The sequence below is a fragment of the Malaya genurostris genome, chromosome 1 (genome assembly GCF_030247185.1).
Source record: "Malaya genurostris strain Urasoe2022 chromosome 1, Malgen_1.1, whole genome shotgun sequence".
In the NCBI taxonomy this organism is placed as follows: Eukaryota; Metazoa; Arthropoda; class Insecta; order Diptera; family Culicidae; genus Malaya; species Malaya genurostris.
Window position 1 is genome coordinate 13,842,358 of NC_080570.1, and position 21,578 is coordinate 13,863,935.

The 21,578-nt window shown below is 36.0% G+C and overlaps 1 protein-coding gene across 2 annotated transcripts in view; it reads left to right on the forward strand.

Annotated features, from left to right (window-relative positions):
- LOC131432954 (uncharacterized) overlaps positions 1 to 21,578 on the forward strand; it is a 385,697-nt gene that overhangs the window by 355,872 nt on the left and 8,247 nt on the right. For both annotated transcript variants that reach the window (XM_058599613.1, XM_058599620.1), the window contains 2 exons: positions 8,210 to 8,301; positions 8,411 to 8,521. In XM_058599613.1, coding sequence (XP_058455596.1) covers positions 8,210 to 8,301; positions 8,411 to 8,521 — 203 coding nt within the window. The remainder of the gene's footprint in view (positions 1 to 8,209; positions 8,302 to 8,410; positions 8,522 to 21,578) is intronic.

Below are 21,578 nucleotides of genomic sequence, written 5' to 3' on the forward strand. Positions count from 1 at the left end.
TGGCCCGGTGATGGCAATCATCATCATGACGACCGGATGGACATTCTCAGCCAAGATCTGAGGAGGTTCCGTTCCGTCGAGCGTTATAATAACCTGTTTCCTTGCGTAGGATGTTGTTGGCCAGAGAAAGTAGAGAACGATGATTGTACATTGTAAATTGTTACCAACCAGTATCTACTCTTCCATAACTTTGTCACTTCGTTCAATCTATGCCAATCGATTCAATTAAGGGGCAGCTGCAGAAAGGATTCTTATTTCTTCCTTCTGCTGGATGATGACCGGTGTTATCTTTGTTCATCGTTTTTTTCCTCAGATTATTCCAGATTATCTGAGTCAATTGAGATGGATATAACCTGAGCAATCATTTGCGGTTGATGAATTCTAAGAAATAATTCCATACACTTAAGTGTTTCAGGCAAAATTGTCCTACTAACATACAGTCCAGATGGATGCACGTGTTTTTCTATAAAACATTATTACACCCGGTTCTTGTTGGTGGAATCCTGAATTGAATATTTCTTTAAATTTCTGATCGCAGGATGAAGATCTTGTTTTGAAATATGAAATGTCCAAGTTAGTCCAAGAAAAATTCATAAAACTCAAACACATTTTACCCACTTTTACTCTACTCTTTTCTTTTTACTCTACTCTTTACTCTTTACTCTTTACTCTTTACTCTTTACTCTTTACTCTTTACTCTTTACTCTTTACTCTTTACTCATTACTCTTTACTCTTTACTCTTTACTCTTTACTCTTTACTCTTTACTCTTTACTCTTTACTCTTTACTCTTTACTCTTTACTCTTTACTCTTTACTCTTTACTCTTTACTCTTTACTCTTTACTCTTTACTCTTTACTCTTTACTCTTTACTCTTTACTCTTTACTCTTTACTCTTTACTCTTTACTCTTTACTCTTTACTCTTTACTCTTTACTCTTTACTCTTTACTCTTTACTCTTTACTCTTTACTCTTTACTCTTTACTCTTTACTCTTTACTCTTTACTCTTTACTCTTTACTCTTTACTCTTTACTCTTTACTCTTTACTCTTTACTCTTTACTCTTTACTCTTTACTCTTTACTCTTTACTCTTTACTCTTTACTCTTTACTCTTTACTCTTTACTCTTTACTCTTTACTCTTTACTCTTTACTCTTTACTCTTTACTCTTTACTCTTTACTCTTTACTCTTTACTCTTTACTCTTTACTCTTTACTCTTTACTCTTTACTCTTTACTCTTTACTCTTTACTCTTTACTCTTTACTCTTTACTCTTTACTCTTTACTCTTTACTCTTTACTCTTTACTCTTTACTCTTTACTCTTTACTCTTTACTCTTTACTCTTTACTCTTTACTCTTTACTCTTTACTCTTTACTCTTTACTCTTTACTCTTTACTCTTTACTCTTTACTCTTTACTCTTTACTCTTTACTCTTTACTCTTTACTCTTTACTCTTTACTCTTTACTCTTTACTCTTTACTCTTTACTCTTTACTCTTTACTCTTTACTCTTTACTCTTTACTCTTTACTCTTTACTCTTTACTCTTTACTCTTTACTCTTTACTCTTTACTCTTTACTCTTTACTCTTTACTCTTTACTCTTTACTCTTTACTCTTTACTCTTTACTCTTTACTCTTTACTCTTTACTCTTTACTCTTTACTCTTTACTCTTTACTCTTTACTCTTTACTCTTTACTCTTTACTCTTTACTCTTTACTCTTTACTCTTTACTCTTTACTCTTTACTCTTTACTCTTTACTCTTTACTCTTTACTCTTTACTCTTTACTCTTTACTCTTTACTCTTTACTCTTTACTCTTTACTCTTTACTCTTTACTCTTTACTCTTTACTCTTTACTCTTTACTCTTTACTCTTTACTCTTTACTCTTTACTCTTTACTCTTTACTCTTTACTCTTTACTCTTTACTCTTTACTCTTTACTCTTTACTCTTTACTCTTTACTATTTACTTCTTACTCTTTACTCTTTACTCTTTACTCTTTACTCTTTACTCTTTACTCTTTACTCTTTACTCTTTACTCTTTACTCTTTACTCTTTACTCTTTACTCTTTACTCTTTACTCTTTACTCTTTACTCTTTACTCTTTACTCTTTACTCTTTACTCTTTACTCTTTACTCTTTACTCTTTACTCTTTACTCTTTACTCTTTACTCTTTACTCTTTACTCTTTACTCTTTACTCTTTACTCTTTACTCTTTACTCTTTACTCTTTACTCTTTACTCTTTACTCTTTACTCTTTACTCTTTACTCTTTACTCTTTACTCTTTACTCTTTACTCTTTACTCTTTACTCTTTACTCTTTACTCTTTACTCTTTACTCTTTACTCTTTACTCTTTACTCTTTACTCTTTACTCTTTACTCTTTACTCTTTACTCTTTACTCTTTACTCTTTACTCTTTACTCTTTACTCTTTACTCTTTACTCTTTACTCTTTACTCTTTACTCTTTACTCTTTACTCTTTACTCTTTACTCTTTACTCTTTACTCTTTACTCTTTACTCTTTACTCTTTACTCTTTACTCTTTACTCTTTACTCTTTACTCTTTACTCTTTACTCTTTACTCTTTACTCTTTACTCTTTACTCTTTACTCTTTACTCTTTACTCTTTACTCTTTACTCTTTACTCTTTACTCTTTACTCTTTACTCTTTACTCTTTACTCTTTACTCTTTACTCTTTACTCTTTACTCTTTACTCTTTACTCTTTACTCTTTACTCTTTACTCTTTACTCTTTACTCTTTACTCTTTACTCTTTACTCTTTACTCTTTACTCTTTACTCTTTACTCTTTACTCTTTACTCTTTACTCTTTACTCTTTACTCTTTACTCTTTACTCTTTACTCTTTACTCTTTACTCTTTACTCTTTACTCTTTACTCTTTACTCTTTACTCTTTACTCTTTACTCTTTACTCTTTACTCTTTACTCTTTACTCTTTACTCTTTACTCTTTACTCTTTACTCTTTACTCTTTACTCTTTACTCTTTACTCTTTACTCTTTACTCTTTACTCTTTACTCTTTACTCTTTACTCTTTACTCTTTACTCTTTACTCTTTACTCTTTACTCTTTACTCTTTACTCTTTACTCTTTACTCTTTACTCTTTACTCTTTACTCTTTACTCTTTACTCTTTACTCTTTACTCTTTACTCTTTACTCTTTACTCTTTACTCTTTACTCTTTACTCTTTACTCTTTACTCTTTACTCTTTACTCTTTACTCTTTACTCTTTACTCTTTACTCTTTACTCTTTACTCTTTACTCTTTACTCTTTACTCTTTACTCTTTACTCTTTACTCTTTACTCTTTACTCTTTACTCTTTACTCTTTACTCTTTACTCTTTACTCTTTACTCTTTACTCTTTACTCTTTACTCTTTACTCTTTACTCTTTACTCTTTACTCTTTACTCTTTACTCTTTACTCTTTACTCTTTACTCTTTACTCTTTACTCTTTACTCTTTACTCTTTACTCTTTACTCTTTACTCTTTACTCTTTACTCTTTACTCTTTACTCTTTACTCTTTACTCTTTACTCTTTACTCTTTACTCTTTACTCTTTACTCTTTACTCTTTACTCTTTACTCTTTACTCTTTACTCTTTACTCTTTACTCTTTACTCTTTACTCTTTACTCTTTACTCTTTACTCTTTACTCTTTACTCTTTACTCTTTACTCTTTACTCTTTACTCTTTACTCTTTACTCTTTACTCTTTACTCTTTACTCTTTACTCTTTACTCTTTACTCTTTACTCTTTACTCTTTACTCTTTACTCTTTACTCTTTACTCTTTACTCTTTACTCTTTACTCTTTACTCTTTACTCTTTACTCTTTACTCTTTACTCTTTACTCTTTACTCTTTACTCTTTACTCTTTACTCTTTACTCTTTACTCTTTACTCTTTACTCTTTACTCTTTACTCTTTACTCTTTACTCTTTACTCTTTACTCTTTACTCTTTACTCTTTACTCTTTACTCTTTACTCTTTACTCTTTACTCTTTACTCTTTACTCTTTACTCTTTACTCTTTACTCTTTACTCTTTACTCTTTACTCTTTACTCTTTACTCTTTACTCTTTACTCTTTACTCTTTACTCTTTACTCTTTACTCTTTACTCTTTACTCTTTACTCTTTACTCTTTACTCTTTACTCTTTACTCTTTACTCTTTACTCTTTACTCTTTACTCTTTACTCTTTACTCTTTACTCTTTACTCTTTACTCTTTACTCTTTACTCTTTACTCTTTACTCTTTACTCTTTACTCTTTACTCTTTACTCTTTACTCTTTACTCTTTACTCTTTACTCTTTACTCTTTACTCTTTACTCTTTACTCTTTACTCTTTACTCTTTACTCTTTACTCTTTACTCTTTACTCTTTACTCTTTACTCTTTACTCTTTACTCTTTACTCTTTACTCTTTACTCTTTACTCTTTACTCTTTACTCTTTACTCTTTACTCTTTACTCTTTACTCTTTACTCTTTACTCTTTACTCTTTACTCTTTACTCTTTACTCTTTACTCTTTACTCTTTACTCTTTACTCTTTACTCTTTACTCTTTACTCTTTACTCTTTACTCTTTACTCTTTACTCTTTACTCTTTACTCTTTACTCTTTACTCTTTACTCTTTACTCTTTACTCTTTACTCTTTACTCTTTACTCTTTACTCTTTACTCTTTACTCTTTACTCTTTACTCTTTACTCTTTACTCTTTACTCTTTACTCTTTACTCTTTACTCTTTACTCTTTACTCTTTACTCTTTACTCTTTACTCTTTACTCTTTACTCTTTACTCTTTACTCTTTACTCTTTACTCTTTACTCTTTACTCTTTACTCTTTACTCTTTACTCTTTACTCTTTACTCTTTACTCTTTACTCTTTACTCTTTACTCTTTACTCTTTACTCTTTACTCTTTACTCTTTACTCTTTACTCTTTACTCTTTACTCTTTACTCTTTACTCTTTACTCTTTACTCTTTACTCTTTACTCTTTACTCTTTACTCTTTACTCTTTACTCTTTACTCTTTACTCTTTACTCTTTACTCTTTACTCTTTACTCTTTACTCTTTACTCTTTACTCTTTACTCTTTACTCTTTACTCTTTACTCTTTACTCTTTACTCTTTACTCTTTACTCTTTACTCTTTACTCTTTACTCTTTACTCTTTACTCTTTACTCTTTACTCTTTACTCTTTACTCTTTACTCTTTACTCTTTACTCTTTACTCTTTACTCTTTACTCTTTACTCTTTACTCTTTACTCTTTACTCTTTACTCTTTACTCTTTACTCTTTACTCTTTACTCTTTACTCTTTACTCTTTACTATTTACTTCTTACTCTTTACTCTACTCTTTACTCTGTTCTCGGAACTCTGTTCTCTGAACTCTGTTCTCTGAACTCTGTTCTCTGAACTCTGTTCTCTGAACTCTGTTCTCTGAACTCTGTTCTCTGAACTCTGTTCTCTGAACTCTGGTCTCTGAACTCTGTTCTCTGAACTCTGTTATCTAAACTCAGTTTTCTGAACTCTGTTCTCTGAACTCTGTTCTCTGAACTCTGTTCTCTGAACTCTGTTCTCTGAACTCTGTTCTCTGAACTCTGTTCTCTGAACTCTGTTCTCTGAACTCTGTTATCTGAACTCTGTTATCAGAACTCAGTTTTCTGAGCTGTGTTCTCTAAACTCCAAATTCTTTCGTCTTAACTCAAAGCGTTTGATTTCTGAATTTTGGCTTCTGAAATCACTCTTCTCGCTTTAGATTTCCGATTTGTGTCGTTTGGTTTTCAGTTTCTGCCTGATTATTACTACCTTCTGACTTGTGGTTTCTGATTTTCGGGTATTGGCTTCCGGCATCTTGTTTTTGTCTTCTAGTTTTTTATATTGACTTTGGCTTTTGGGTTTTGGCTTCTGACTTCTTGCTTCTGATCTTCTGATTTATGTCGATTAGCTTTCGCCTTCTGGTTTTTGGCCTCGGGTTTTTGACTTCTGAATTTCGCCTTGTGGATTCTGTCTGTAGGTTTTAGGTTTGTGTCTTCTGATATCTGTTTATTGGTTTTCGGTTTCTCGCTTCTGATTTCTGTCCTCTGGCTTTTGTTTTCTGACTTGTGGCTTCCGTTTTTCGTTTATTGGCTTCCGACATGTTGTTTCAGTTTTCTGACTTCACACTTGTGTTTCTGTCTTTTGTGGATATTTGTCTTCTCGCCATATGGCTTATGATGAATGTCTTCTGACATCTGATTTATGTCTTCCGACATCTGGTTTTTGATTTTTGGTAACTGACCTCTGGATTTTGACTTCTGATGCTTCTGTTTTCTTGTTTCCGTCATCTGTCTTTAGGCTTCTGTCTTTTATCTATTTTTGTCTCTGAAATAAGAAGCTGTTTGATAAAATGATGAAAACATCACAACTTTTCTTCGAAACCTTGAAGGTTATTACTGGATGCTTATACCGGTTTCTGTTTATTGATCAGAGCAGCCCGAGAGCTGACCCAGAGTCGCCAAAACAACTTTTGATGAGTTTGTTTTAGCAATCTGGGGTCGCTCTAGATCGGACTCCAATCGCATAGTTTCGCTCTGAAAATTTTTTCGGGTCGCACCACGCATCCATGCAAGTTTGTTATTTTTTTTCATTTTTATATGAGTTGTTTAGGGCGCGTACCACGTGTTCGTTTTACTCGGAGTCAGAGTTGCCCGAGTGTAGGTTCTAAAACGAAAACGGTATTACATTTTCAGGGGAAGAAGGTTTTAAAGCGGCTTAGTTCGATGATTCGAAATTTTGTTGCACAGTGTGATCGGCATCTGGTCAAAAATAATAAACACAATCTGCTTGGAGTATGATAAACGACCCACTCCCGTTGTCAAGAACCTGTCGAAGCTTAACCTCAAAACCAATATCCAGCTTGTTTTGGCATTCAAACCCGTCCAATGACCGTGTGACCTTTTTCCATCCGAACACCCGGAGCAATATATCAATTTCAGCTTCATCGTTATGTATTTTCCATCAACTTCTAACGACTAGCAGCAACACAAGCAATACTCCACAATATTCGATTCGGTGCCTTTCCCCGGTAAGTGACACTGGATTGCGTCTTATCGCACCCCGCACCACTCGAATCAACCAATCCGGTTACTCGATTGAACTTCAATCCTTCTGCTCCTTCTTCCATTGCCTGGACGTGTCTTCGATCGCTGCTATCACGAGTTGCTCTCCGGAATAAATGTAAATCCTCGGAAGATAGCCCAACTCCTTGTACATTTTATGCGAAAGACGAAACTGCCTGAATGAATACCTGGACGGATTTGCTTCGAACGGTGGTCGGGGGGCTCTTCAATTTATGGTATGCCATTCTCTGTGAGCTAATTTCCAAAGGCAAATCAGTCGCTGGGACGGTAGCTTCCATACTGAGACTTTCCGAAGTTATAAATGTAGGTGGTGAAATATATTGCTCTTGACTTCGGTTCGAGGGAAATGCATTTCCCGGCGAACAGTTTCCCCATCCCGCCACTGTCCAACACCGAACCCAGAGAACCATACTCAAATGACAAAATCAATAACTGTGAAACTTTACGAAATGGGAAAGACCTTTACGGCCTCGATCCGAACCGGGTTGGTGTCGCCTGCGGTGAATCGAATCTACTGCAGATTAAATGCAATGATACCGAGGAATTTTATGCTCGCTTTGATCCCGAAGGCTTCGAAAATGGTTCATAAATTCAACAGCCGTTCCGAACCACTCTCGTTCGGTTGTCGAAACAAGCGCCCGGTAGGCTTCGGCCGATTGGGATGAATTTATGGGGAGCAAGTGTTGTAAGACCCCGAGCAGCTGGTGCCTTCGAAGAAATCTCAACTCGATCGGCTTCTGGTAGTCGCAATCGAATTCTCCATTCGAAACTATTCAGCCTGGGCCTGCCGACCGTTGATACTGCAGTCGTCGTTGATTCAAATCGAACGGAACATATGGTGGAAACTGGTGCTTTTCCCCTTCTTTCCGCTCCGGAAAGCAGAATGTGTTGTTCCGAACAATGCTTCAGTTTAGTAACATTGTAGCAGGGAATTTTGTAATCTTTCTGCTGGGGAATGGCATGGTTCGGGGGTTTACCAGGAAGTGGGAATCGATTTCATTGCATACTTCAAGTTATAATTTTAATTGATGGCATTTCATTGTGCCTTTTCTTATTGATTCCAGTGCTCAGCCTGAAGGACTTGAAAATCTTTGTACCGGATGCGGTCATCATGGGGAATGCGGCCACTCTGTCGTGTCAATTTGAGCTGGAAAAGGTGAGTAAAAGCTTATTTTTTTATCCGCTCTTGTTATTCAACACTAGCACAGTAGTAGGCCTAGGCGATTGTCATTCTCGTATGTTTGTTTTATTTTTTTTTCCTGTAGGCCTCACTATACTCGGTTCGTTGGTACTTCGAGAGCGAAGAATTCTACCGATACGTTCCGAAGGAATCACCACCGGCTAGGACATTTCCCGTGTCTGGTATCACCGTTGATGTAAGTAGACAATTGAAAGTACCATGTGTCTCCGTTTAATTGGATGGTTCTGTGGAAACGCGTGATCAACGAAATCAAGCCCGAGAAATCAATGGCTGACGACACTCAGAAAAAAATAGAAATAAAACTTAAAAAGAACAAAAAAGCGTTTGCTGAGCGATCCAATTTGGACTGCTATGAAACACTAGCAGTCTAGTTAATTCTTCTTGTGATGGACCGATGAACTGACATCTACGGTATGCGATTGCCATGACACGGGCTTACGTGATTAATTCTAGCTTAGTACTTCAACAAGTGCTGCACAATTACTGCTACTGTAACTTATTAAACTAATCTCAATCTGGCCATTTGATTCAGCTGGTCAGTAGCAATCCGCATCCAGCAGTTAATTGGAAAGCTGATCCCTCGCCTCATCAAACCAACCCGTCATCTTTCAAAGTGATTCAATTAGGCGCACCAATTCCACTAACTACCCCCAAATGACTTTACCAACTATGGTTCCAACCGTGCACAACTCACACTTGGTGGAAGCCGAACGAACCAACGTTCAACTCTATACGACCATAATCATAATAATAACAATAAAAATAATCACACTTTGGGCTCGTAAATATAATTTTAATTGTCACGGCTCACGGCCGTACGATGCCTGCGTTTTGCTGCCAGCGCCGCCGCGTCGCCGACGCTTTCCGAAGTTCCGTTAATCACAGTTTAGTGACATCCCCCTGTGGCCCAAGTCCGCAGGAAAGACAATTACCAGGGCTCATCTCATCGCTCTTCTGACATAAATGTGGTTCGGTGGGAAAACAGTGTGGGAATGGATGAAGCGTCGTACGACAAGGACATGATAATAATCAAGTTTGGTCTTGGCGTCGCCGTCGCTGGGGACCGGTAGTTCTTCGTTATAATACACTTACCTGGACGGTGTTTCGTCATCATTGGGCTAGGCTAGGATGGTATCTAAATTGTGCGAATGTACTTTGATTGTTTTATTGCCAAGAAAGAATCTCGACGGCTCTCAATCGAACCGGAAAACTAGTGATTTAAGTACCAACAAATGCTTGCAGATAATTGTTTGTCACGCAAGTATGTATTTTGAGTTTGTAGATCATAGTTTTAGTCCAAGTTATAACTACTGTTTGTCTTCAATTTTTGAAAATGGCTAAAAATTGTTTCAGATGAAACTACAAAATTTTAAAAAAACTCAAATAGGTATTGATTTTAAAAAAACGATAAAATTTAGGAGATCTTTATTGGAATCGATAGAACAATCAATATAATGACCTTCAGTTCCTTCAATGAATTAATTTGTATGTCCTCGATCATGTCATGCCGCATTACCCGGAGAGGATATTTTAGTTTTGGAAATAAAAAAAGTCACAGAGGGGCAAATCTGGCGCATCTGGTGGTTCGATGTTATCGTCGTTAACAAAAGTAAACGGGCGAGCAGCTTGAGGCAAATTTTCTACGATCTCATGACCCTCACTGAATTCTTTATGTCACTCAAATACTTGCGTTCTCGATGGAGTAGACTCAACAAAATACTTCTACAACATTTTTAATGAGTCCGTAGCTGAAATTCCGTTTGAAACAAAACTTCAAGGAAACTCGTTCAATTTTTTTCCATAGTAAAAATAGCCTGACAAATATATCATGTCGTAAACAAACAGCTGACAAACACATGCTAATTGACATATCCCGCTCAAACTTACAGGAATGTCAAAGAGGGTTGTATCGACCTGGGCAAAAAAATTATCGATTGGGTTTACGTGCGCGGGTCAATTTTGATCACAAGGTAGGCAAAACTGAACAAGTTTTACAATGACGCAAGACACGATTGATCTGTCAAAACCAGTGTTGCCAAAAAGATACCAGTAAAAAAATCAACAGACGTTTTTTAATTCAACGTTTTTGGTTAATTTTCAAAATCTTGAAAAAGTTTTCGATTTTTTTTCAGTGCATAATCTTCTAAAGTGCCTAATCGACTTTGTAGAACTTTTTCTTCGACACCATTTTTCTACCAGTACAAGTTTTCGAGTTAATCGATTTGAAGAAATTGTCATGCAGAAATACACCCCTTCTTTTCGAATATCAGCCTTGAATCCGAGCAACGCAATTGGTTTGTCATAGTAAAAATGTGTTCCGAGTTTCTTCGAAAACGGAAAAAGTCTATCCGGATTTTGCCAAATTTTCTGCTGCAAATTCCTGGAAGACCTTTTTCACGTGGTCCCAACTATTACCTACCTAAAGACAATTAATCATTTGGATAAACCGTTTCTTAGATACAGTTTCTTTAGAAATATTAAATTTTGATGTCATTTTTTAAGTCGTAAGTAAGACTGTAGTGATTTCGTATCTGTCTAGTTTATTATCCTTTCAGTTTTGATGGGTTAGTTCTTGCTATCGACCAAATAATTTAACCTGTAATTTTAGTTGTCAATTTTTGTTCGTGTTTTTTTTATTTTTTTTTTTTTCCATAAATACGTTTATTTCTTAAGGCAGTTTACATAAGTTTTTCTTCGCCGTAGCATCACTTTTACATAATATTCTTATCCTAATTTAATTCTAACATAGTCACAACGTTTTGCATTTATTAAAACATATTCTCTTATTACTTAAATATCATCTTAGGTAACTCGTCATTAATTATGAAATCTACTCGGAAATATTATTTGAACCAAACGATTAACTTCTATAAATTATAAAATAAGCTGTTATTTTCAGACATTTTGTTAATAATTTCATAAACTGTTTCGAGTTTGTTTGTATCATTACATTATTTTTATTCTAATTTAGCTATTGGTTGAACTCATGGACGCAGCTGGGATCAGAACTAAGTCTTGAAAGGGGCCTTTATTAAATTGAAACTCCAGTTTTCTTTATGAAATGATATATAAGTTTCATGTATGAAAGGTCACGACAAGCAAGAATGTCTCGAACTGGGATATTGGATAGTCTACCTTGGGTACGCAAAGAATTTATTAGTTGAGATCTGACATCACGATACTCCACGCATGTCCAAACGACATGATCAATATCTCGATAACCTTCGCCACAAGCACAATGATTAGTCTCGGAGAGCCCAATTCGAAGGAGATGTGCATCTAACGTGTAGTGATTGGACATGAGTCTGGACATCACACGAATGAAATCTCTACTCACATCCAGTCCCCTGAACCATGCCTTTGTCGATATTTTCGGAATAATTGAGTGCATCCACCGACCCAGATCATCTTTATCCCAAGAAGCTTGCCAGCTGGCAAGTGTTCTTTGGCGAGACGAGCTATAGAATTCGTTGAAAGCAATTGGTCTCTCATAAATTTCACCCTCAATAGCACCACATTTGGCTAAAATATCGGCTCTTTCATTGCCAGGAATGGAGCAATGAGCCGGGACCCAGACTATAGTGATTAGATAATTATTGTTCAATATGTCGTTCAGGCACTGTTTTATTTTGCCCAGGAAAAACGGTTCAGTCTTGCCAGACATGTTTGAGCGAATGGCTTCAATTGCACTCAGACTATCTGTGAAGAGGAAATAATGGTTTGGAATTAATGTGACGATTACACTCAAACTATAATGAACTGCTGCTAGCTCTGCTATATAAACAGATGCAGGTTCTTGAAGCCTAAATGAGGCCGAAACATTATTGTTGAACATACCAAACCCTGTCGCTTCTTCAATTCGCGATCCGTCCGTGTAAAACATTTTCTCAGAGTCAATATGCCTGAACTTACTTGAAAATATTTTTGGGATTTCCGTCGAACGTAGATGATCCGGGATTCCACGCACTTCGCGCTGCATGGATGTATCGAAAAATAAAGTTGAGTCAGGGACATTTAGGAGGCTGACACGGATAGGAATATATCTTGAAGGGTTGATTTCCTGTGACATACGGTTAAAATATACTGTCATGAATTTTGTTTGAGATCGAAGCTCGACTAGTCGTTCGAAATTATTAATTACCATGGGATTCAGCACCTCACATCTTATTAGCAGGCGTGATGAAAGCTCCCAAAATCGATCTTTTAATGGAAAAACTCCCGCCAGAACTTCAAGACTCATTGTATGTGTCGAATGCATGCACCCTAAAGCAATTCGCAAACAACGATACTGAATTCGCTCCAGTTTGATAATATGAGAGTTTGCAGCGGAACGAAAGCAAACACATCCATATTCCATCACTGAAAGTATCGTTGTCTGATACAATTTTATTAGATCTTCCGGATGAGCACCCCACCAAGATCCTGTTATTGTTCGAAGAAAATTTACTCTTTGTTGGCATTTTGTTATCAGAAACCTAATGTGTCCTCCCCACGTGCATTTGGAATCAAACCACACCCCAAGGTATTTGAAAGTCAAAACCTGTTGGATCATTCTTCCCATCATATGAAGCTGAAGCTGCGCGGGATCATGCTTTCTTGAAAAGACGACCAGCTCTGTTTTTTCCGCAGAGAATTCGATACCAAGATGAACAGCCCAATCGGACAAGTTATCTAAGGTATCTTGCAATGGTTTATGCAGATCAATAGCTTTGGGTCCAGTAACTGAAACCACGCCATCATCTGCCAATTGTCTTAGTGTACATGGGGTTACTAGACAGCTGTCAATGTCATTTACGTAAAAATTATAGAGGAGCGGACTAACGTGTTTTTTTTTTAGTTTTTTTTTCTTAGTTTCCCACTGTCAATTCTTAGTTTTTTCAATTCCTAATTCGAAACTTTCTGATTATTCAGTACTCGGTTTTCAGCTCTTTCTTTTCCGACTCTTATTTTCAGTTATCTGTTCTCGGTTTCCAGTTCTTAGCTTTCATTTTTCGGTTTTTACTTTCAGCTCTCAACTTTTATTTTTCTATGATCAGTTTAGATTTAGTTTTCAGTTCTAATTTATATTTTCCATTCTAAGTTTCCAGTTTGCAACACAGATTTACGTTCTCAATTTTCATTTGCTTAGTTAACGGCTTTTCAGTTTTCAGTTTCCATTTTTCAGTTTTCGCCTGTTTCTTAGTTAGTGTGTTAGTGTTCTTAGTTTTCAGTTTACATCTTTCAGTTTTTAGTTTTCAGCTTCCCGCTATCAATTCGCGGTTTCTTTTTCTCAGATTTCAGTTTTTAATTCTCTACTACTTCTACTTTCATATCTCAATTCTGCAATTTTAGTTCTCAAATTTTAATAATATTTTCTGATTTAGGTTCTATTTTTGTTCTTAGTTACTCGATGTCAATTCTCAGTTTTTAGTTCTTAATTTGCAGCTTTCTGATACTTCAGTACTCGGTTTTCAGTTCTATTTCCGGATTCTGATTGCCATTCAGCAGTTTTCACTTATCACTTCTTGGTTTTTAGTTCTTCTTCCATTTTTTGGCTTCAACTTCTAGTAATCAGGTTTCATTTCTCAATAATCAGTGCTCAGCAATTTTTCCGATTGTTTTATGAAGTGGATCATCTCGTTATTATTTAAAATTTTGGTTGAAACTAACTTCGTTTGACAATTTATTGGGGGTTTTATTTGACTATAGATATAAAAAAAAAATAACACAGAAAAAATTTCTGCTTCATGTAATCAATTCTCAGCACTCCATTTTCAGTTATTAGTTCTTGATTTCCAGTTTTCAGTATTCAATTATCTGTGCATTTTTTCTGTGCTTAGTGTTTTACTGTAAGCTTCAAGATTTTAATTTTTCTGTGTTCAGTTCTCAGTATGCAACTCTCAGCTTTCAGTTCTAAGTATTCAGTTTGCATTTATTTCGGCTTAGTTCTTTACTTTTCGTTATAAGTTTCTGGTTTTCAATTTCCAGTTCCTGGAAATCAGTTGTTATTATTCTACTTTCAGTCTCAGGATCTCGTCTTTATGTTCTCAGATTCAAGTGTTCGGATTTCAGTTTAAAGCTTTCAATGATTAGTTATCAGTTCTCATCTTTCAGTTTCCGGTTTTCAGTCTTCAAATTTTAGTTTTCAGCTTTCAGTTCATTATATAAGGACTTCAGGAAGATCGAAACACAAATAAGACAAATAGGAAATTAGTTTTAAAAATGGGATCAAAAAACAAAAAAGAAACACTAGCGAAATAGTTGAATAGACAAAATGAAAAATTTCATATTTAAAAAATAGAAGAATAGAAAAGCAAGAAAATTAGAATTAAAAAATTTACCTTTAGAACTTTAGATAGAAAATTGACAGATAGGAACAGAGTTCAATAAAAAATGGAAAACAGGATGAGGGAAATATTGAAAAAAAAAACAAATAGAATAGCAAAATAGAAAAATTGATTAAATTAAACAAATTGAATAATATATCAGTTGAAAGAATAAGAAAAGGTAAGAAAAGAAAATGGAGAAATTTGGAAAACAATTCAATGTATAGAAGAAATAACTGAAAGTGAATAGAATAACTGAAGGAAATAAAATAGAAAGAAAATTACAATAGCAAAATGGAAAATATAGAAAACGAAATAATGAAAAAATTACAAATAGTAAAACAGAAAACAGTGAAACTAAACAATAAAAAATTGAAAAATGTACAGAAATTGATAGATTGGGGACTATAAAAATTTCAATATTGTAATTTGACATATCTCGGTTAATTTTTCAAAAGGGCGTATAAGCAAGTGACAGTTTCTCTTTAATCACTCTCTCTTTAGATTATTGTGATGTGATTAAAAAGACTTTCTTTGATATCACTATTCTGTTTGAAAGTCGAAAGTTTCGGGTATCATTTCATGCAAAGAGTTGAGTGATAAACGTGGAAACCGCTTGGTAATTAATAGAAGAGAAAGTAAACAAAGAGAAACTGTCACTTGCTTATACGCCCTTTTGAAAAATTAACCGAGATATATTGAAAATTTCTATATAGAGCCAGAAAATTGGATCGAAGATACGAATGAACTTAGGCTAAAACCTCTATAATCGGAATAAAAAAACTGAAAAATAGTTGAATAGACAAGTTGAATAATATATCAGCTGAAAAAAATAGAGAAAAGAGAAAAAAATAAAATGGAGAAATATGGAAAATAGTCCAATGGATAGAAGAAATAACTGAAGGAAATAAAATAGCAAAATGGAATAGATAGAAAAGGATACTTAAAAAAATTAAAAAAAGAAAAACAGAAAATAGAGAAATTTGAAAATAAAGAATTTTGAAAGAATAGAAAAAGGGAAAAAAAGAAAATGGAATAACCGAAAAAAAAAGAATAAATGAAAAAAATAGAATAAATGAAAAAAATAAAATAGAAAAAAAAATGTTAAAAACGCAAAATGGAAAGGATAGAAAAGGAAATTTAAAAAAAAATAAAAATCGAAAAACAGAAAATAGTGAAATTGAAAAATATAAAATTGAAAAATACATACAAAATAAATACAGAAATTAATAGATTGAAGACTATAAAAATGTCAATATTGATATTTGACATATAGGGATAAAGAAAATTAAAGACCCACCCCCCTCCCCCCGCGTTAAATTCCCAATGCCGCATATAGAGCCAGGAAATTGGCTCGAAGAGACGAATGAACATAGGCTAAAACCTCTATAACCGGAACAAAAAAAAACAGCAAAATAGTTGAAAAAACAAATTGAACAATATAACAGTTAGATAATAAATGTATGCAAAGTAGAAAAAAAAACAGGAAAATGGAGAAATGAAAATGATAGAAAGAAAATAGTAAAATTGAAAAATGAAAACAAGAAAATTGCAGAATAGCGAAAAAAGTGCGAAATAGATTGAAATAGAAAATATGGAAAATAGTTCAGTAGAAAATTGAAAAATAGAATATCTTGAAGAAATCAAAAGAGAAAAATGTTAGAATAGCAGCACCATAGTGAATAAAATAATGGAACAATATGAAAATTGAAAACAGAAAAATATTTACATTGGAAAATTAAAAATTTAGTTGAAGAAGAGAAAAATATAAACTTGGGATATGACTAAGTAATTTTATAAAAAGGTAGTAAAAAACAGTAAAATAGTAGAATTGCTACAGTAAATTAGTCGAATAGTGAAATCGCAAAGTAATAAAAGCCCAAAATAGTAAACTCGAAAATGAGTAAAATCGCAAAATAGTCAAATTGCAAAATAGCAGAATCCCAAATCACGGAAATGACTAAATAGTAAAACATCAAAATAGCAAATAATGAATCGAATAATTATTGAAAGTTGAAAGGAATAGAAAATATACAAATATCACGTAACACAACAATAACTATGAAACTTATATTAATCATAGTAAAACAGTGAAAACAGATCAATTCTCAGCTCTCAGCTTTAGTTCTTGATTTTCAGTACTCAGTTTTCAAAACATTTCTTCGAGCGGATCTGGGAGTTCGGAGTTAAAACTCTGGTCAAATTTGTTGCAACGTAAAATAGTCGAATGAAACCTTGCTGCACGTACAAATGAATGTAATTAACTCCACCGAGACTGCCGCTTGGCTGTTCGCTAAATGGAAACTTTTCACTTTCGGACCGGCGGTCCGTCCTGTTTCACCGGACTCAACTCGTAGCCACAAATCCCGAAGCAGCAGCTTTGGAACTGAGCAGTTTCCGAAATCAACATTTCTCAGCTTGGCAAAAATAAGAAGAACTAGAATTCGAACCAGTTTCTGGTCCGGGGAAAATTAAGCTGTGAAAATAAAAAACGTTGAATTCAAACACATGCCAACAACGCCGTCGAATGGTTTTGTCATTAACATCTCCGGTCTGCGTTTTCCCGGTGGGTTTTCAAACTTTTGAAGGACTCGGCACACAAAAAAAAAACCATTCGCTTCTATGTGTGCTGCCGGAGGGAACATGTCATTCATCCGGACGTCGTCGTCGTCGTATGGCAGCTTGTTTCGAGATTTGATTCCAGGGCTTTTCCCTCCCTGGAAGGCTCTCGCGGGTAACGAGTTTCAAAAGTTGGTGATGAGCGTATTTTGTTATATGAGCTGATAACACGGTGTCGGTCACCACCATTCGTCGTTGTGTGAGTCAGGGCCGGATTCGGATCATCCGGGATCTTTCCGAGTCGTCGTTGTGTCAAGCGCTGACTGACTTCATCACTGTCCGGCGTTTGTCTTTCCGTCGAACATGGCTCGTCGGGTCTCCGGAGGACATTCTGCTCTGCTGCTGCTGCTGATGAAGGGAGAAAATGAAACCACTTTCGTGACAGAATGTAAACGGTGTAAATTTGCTACTCACGAACCTGTCAAAAACACCGTTGCTCGACGTCACCTAAGCCCTGTCGAGTTACATCCGCTAGGTAACTTCGGGCCAAACAGGGTTTGCTGATTGAATAGTTTTTAGGGAGAGTTTAAATTACTCAGTCAGTCTGCAACAACTTGTTGTAATGCAAGCTCTTCTTTCCTTTCCCGAGTAATTATTTGGTTGCGCCTCTCGTGCCATAATTCTAGTCCTTGGTTCTACCGCGTCCGGACGAATCGCGTTGGCAATTTATTCCCACACTCGAGGGGTTGGATGCCACCAACTTAGCGATTATCAATTCTTCACAATCCTGCCTCACGGGTTCTATTGTTTAGCCCACATACCGACACAGAGAGAGAAAGAGCCTTGCTATGCTCTGCTGCCAGCTAGCGTAGCGGATGTTAATTAAAAAACACTTTGTAATATTTTAGCACTAGAATGTGCAGTTTCCGTTTCTTTTTTTTGCACCCAGTGCGTCCATGCCCTCCTATTCAGCGCGGGGACATTCGGAGCAGTGCAGGATCTTTCCCGGAGGGATAACGGCGAAACAAAAGACAATCTCTTCTTTCAGGTCGTTCAGACCAAAACAGTCAGGCACTGGCAGCAGCAGCAGCAGCAGCAGCAGCAGCAGCAGCAGCAGCAGCAGCAAGTTGATGGCATTGGCGTCCCATATCCCATGACGGTGCGCCACGCAATTGCCTGCAACAACAAGTGCGATGACCTGTTTCCTGGTCCTCGCAAAATGGTAATCCAGAGGGTGACAGATGCGACAGTCATGCAAAACGACACCAACGGCGACGGCGACGGCCACATTCTATCATACGTGGAACCAATTTTCTCCATATATATTCGCCAAAAGCGAAACTGGCACTAATGGGGGACGACCAAGCGTTCCAACATCCAACAGGACGACGACGACGACGACGACGACGACGAGGACAACGGCAAGCGCGGTCGTATGTGGGAACTCCTTTTTGAACTATTACTATTTAGGTGAGACAAAAAAGAAGAAGAGAAGCTTTTCACCCTTTTACTGCCCTGTGCGAGGCACTTCTCGGTTGCTTTCTTTCCGGCAGCAAATTGCAGCTGCATCAGCGCAACATGACAACAAAATAGCATTGGATGGGATAGTCTGTCGACGGTGCGCCACCGACCGGAACCTGCGACCGGGCTTCGAAGGACGAAAAATCCTTTTCCTGTAACTCCGGCAATTCATTTGCCGTACCTGTGCCGTTTTCGTACACTCCGTTGAACTAAATTAGACGGGATTAACCCCTGCAGGCAACTGGCAACACACACACATGAGGACGGTTGTGGTTATCGCTCTTTTATTACATGTTACGTAACTGTCATGTCAAGTGGAATTGAAAGAGTTCAAATTGCCCTACATTCGAATCTTGACCTGGATGAATTTACTAGTAATTAGTGGCGCTGAATTAGATCGCTTACTCGTCTAAATCATTATTAAACTTCCACCTGATTCTAATATTTTTATCTTCATTCGAAATAGAATGCAACTCTTTGACGTAGGACTACGTCTCTTTCTTTACCCTGCTCACCTGGGTGGATTTTCAAAATTTCACAACACGAAATTTGAATTCGTAACAACTGTTTCCCTGTTTGAGTGCTTTCTCTAATTCTTTCTCGAAACGAGTGGTAGAAGTTGTTAAATTTTTGTTAATACCATTGTTTAAAGAGTGAAAAATAGGGCCAAACACGAAACATCAAAGTAATCCGAATCTATTAATAGACCCTGTTGCACATTTGCTAGCTTGAGTCTATGATAATCTTACACCCGGCATTATTCAACTGGTCCTTCAATCAATGGCGAATATGAGGACTCCGTTCCGCAAGCCTAAACGCAGAAAAACACAACAAGTTCTTCTGCGAGCATGTCTGCTGTTAGACTTTCGCAGTGTGAGTTCTACTTTAAACAAGAGCGATTAAGTCATCCAACTGCTAGTCGTTTGCATTGGAGAAAGAGAAAACGAAAAGTTAATAATGATGGAAAACATGTTCGCTGTGCGAAATTCGCACCAAATTCGAGCGCAAATAAAGCTAACATTTGGCTGCTTCGCGTTCGAGAAATAATGTTCGAAAAATGTTTAATATAGTGGAGAATTCCACAATTTGGCCCTCGCGAAAGCCGGAAATGAATCTCGTACAGCATTTTAATAGTTTCTCTCACTGAAATATGCGAAACGAAATAATCGACATCAAAATTCTGTATGTTGCTATTTTTGTGGCCGCCCATTTGTGCTTTCACACAAATCAAAGGAAATCAAGTAAAATGAAAGCTTCTAACCAAAATTAGTTTAGTATTAAATCAATCGGCGCTGTTTGCTGTTAGAGCGATTGCGTCGTCCAGCTGCTGGTCGTTTGTCATTCCAATGACTCTAAATGTTATCTAACGAGCTATTAAGATTACTGTTTGGCAAATCGGAGGCAAAAATCATCAGTTTAGTGTAAATCTAGAATAATTTGATTAGCTTTGTGCACTTTTCATCGTTCGAAATTTGCACCAAACGAGCGCAAATAAAGCTAGCATTTGGTTGCTTCGCGTTCGAGGAAAATGTTTCAAACTGTGTTTAATATCGTAGAGAATGCTACAATTTGGCCCTTATGAAAGCGAAACGAAATAATCGATATCAAAATTCTGTATGTTGCTATTTTCGTGGGCGTTAGGACCTGCCAGTTTTGAAAAAACTGCAAAGAAAATCAAGTAAAAAGAATGTTATTTTTGCCAAAATTGGTATCAATCGGCGTAGTGAGCAGTTCGAGCGATTGCGTCGTCCAGCTGATGGTCGTTTGTATTGGAGAAAAATAAAACGAAGAGTGGACATTATGCAAAATCAACCGTTCTACGGGCTCTAAATGTTATCTAAAGAACTAAAGAATTCATCAGTTTAGTGCAGATCTAGAATAATTTGATTAGCAGTGCGAAATTCGCATCAAACGAGCGCAAATAAAGCTAGCATTTGGCTGCTTTGCGTTTGAAAAAAATGTTTCGAACTGTGTTTAATATCGTCAAGAATTCCATTGTTTGGCCCTTCTGAAAACCGAAAATAAAACCCGTACAACATTTTGATAGATTTTTTACACTCAAATATTGAGATGTATGAAATATTGCAATATATGAGCGATTTGTAAGACTTGTGTTACGATTATATTTATGTAATGATTTGTTCTAGATCAAGAACCAAACTGACAAATGTCTTAGAATGGCGTTCATTTCCCTGGAATACAAACGTAATCATCTGTAACCAAATAGTCTTTTCCAGGACTCGAAAAGTCCAAAGCCACTAACGGTCCTTTTCAGGACCCCAATAGTTACGTAAAGAACTTATTTAGAAAACTGTCCTAAACTGCCGTTCTAATTTCTAGAATACAAACGCAATCTTCCGAAACCGAATGATCCGATTTTTCAAAGAACCTATTTTTCATTGAATCTCGTTGTCACCCTATTTCTTGGGGGAGAGGAGCTTCCATTTCCATCCAGCGAGGATTGAGGGGTACTTTGTTCGTGGCTCGTTTCTTCGTCCATTGCCGCATCGGTGATGTTGTCGTCAATCGCATAATTTGTAAGTGGTTTCCGTTTTCTTCTCGCTGTTCGCCGTCTTCTGTTCATTGCTAGTTTGATGACGAAAGCGTTTTTTAAGCAGAAGTGCTGGGTTCACTGGTTACCGTTGCTGTCTCGTTGCTGCTACTTGTAGGACCCTTTTTAAAATTATCGGATACTAAAATATTCTGCTAAATCGTTGAACCAACCAAGAACTATATCCTCCATCTTGACTATTTGGTGTTTCTGTTTTCTCCATCTCAGGTAGTCAGGTGATTTATTGAAAGCTACCAAAGTTGAAATAAGAGAAAAACTAGGTCTTTATCACACTA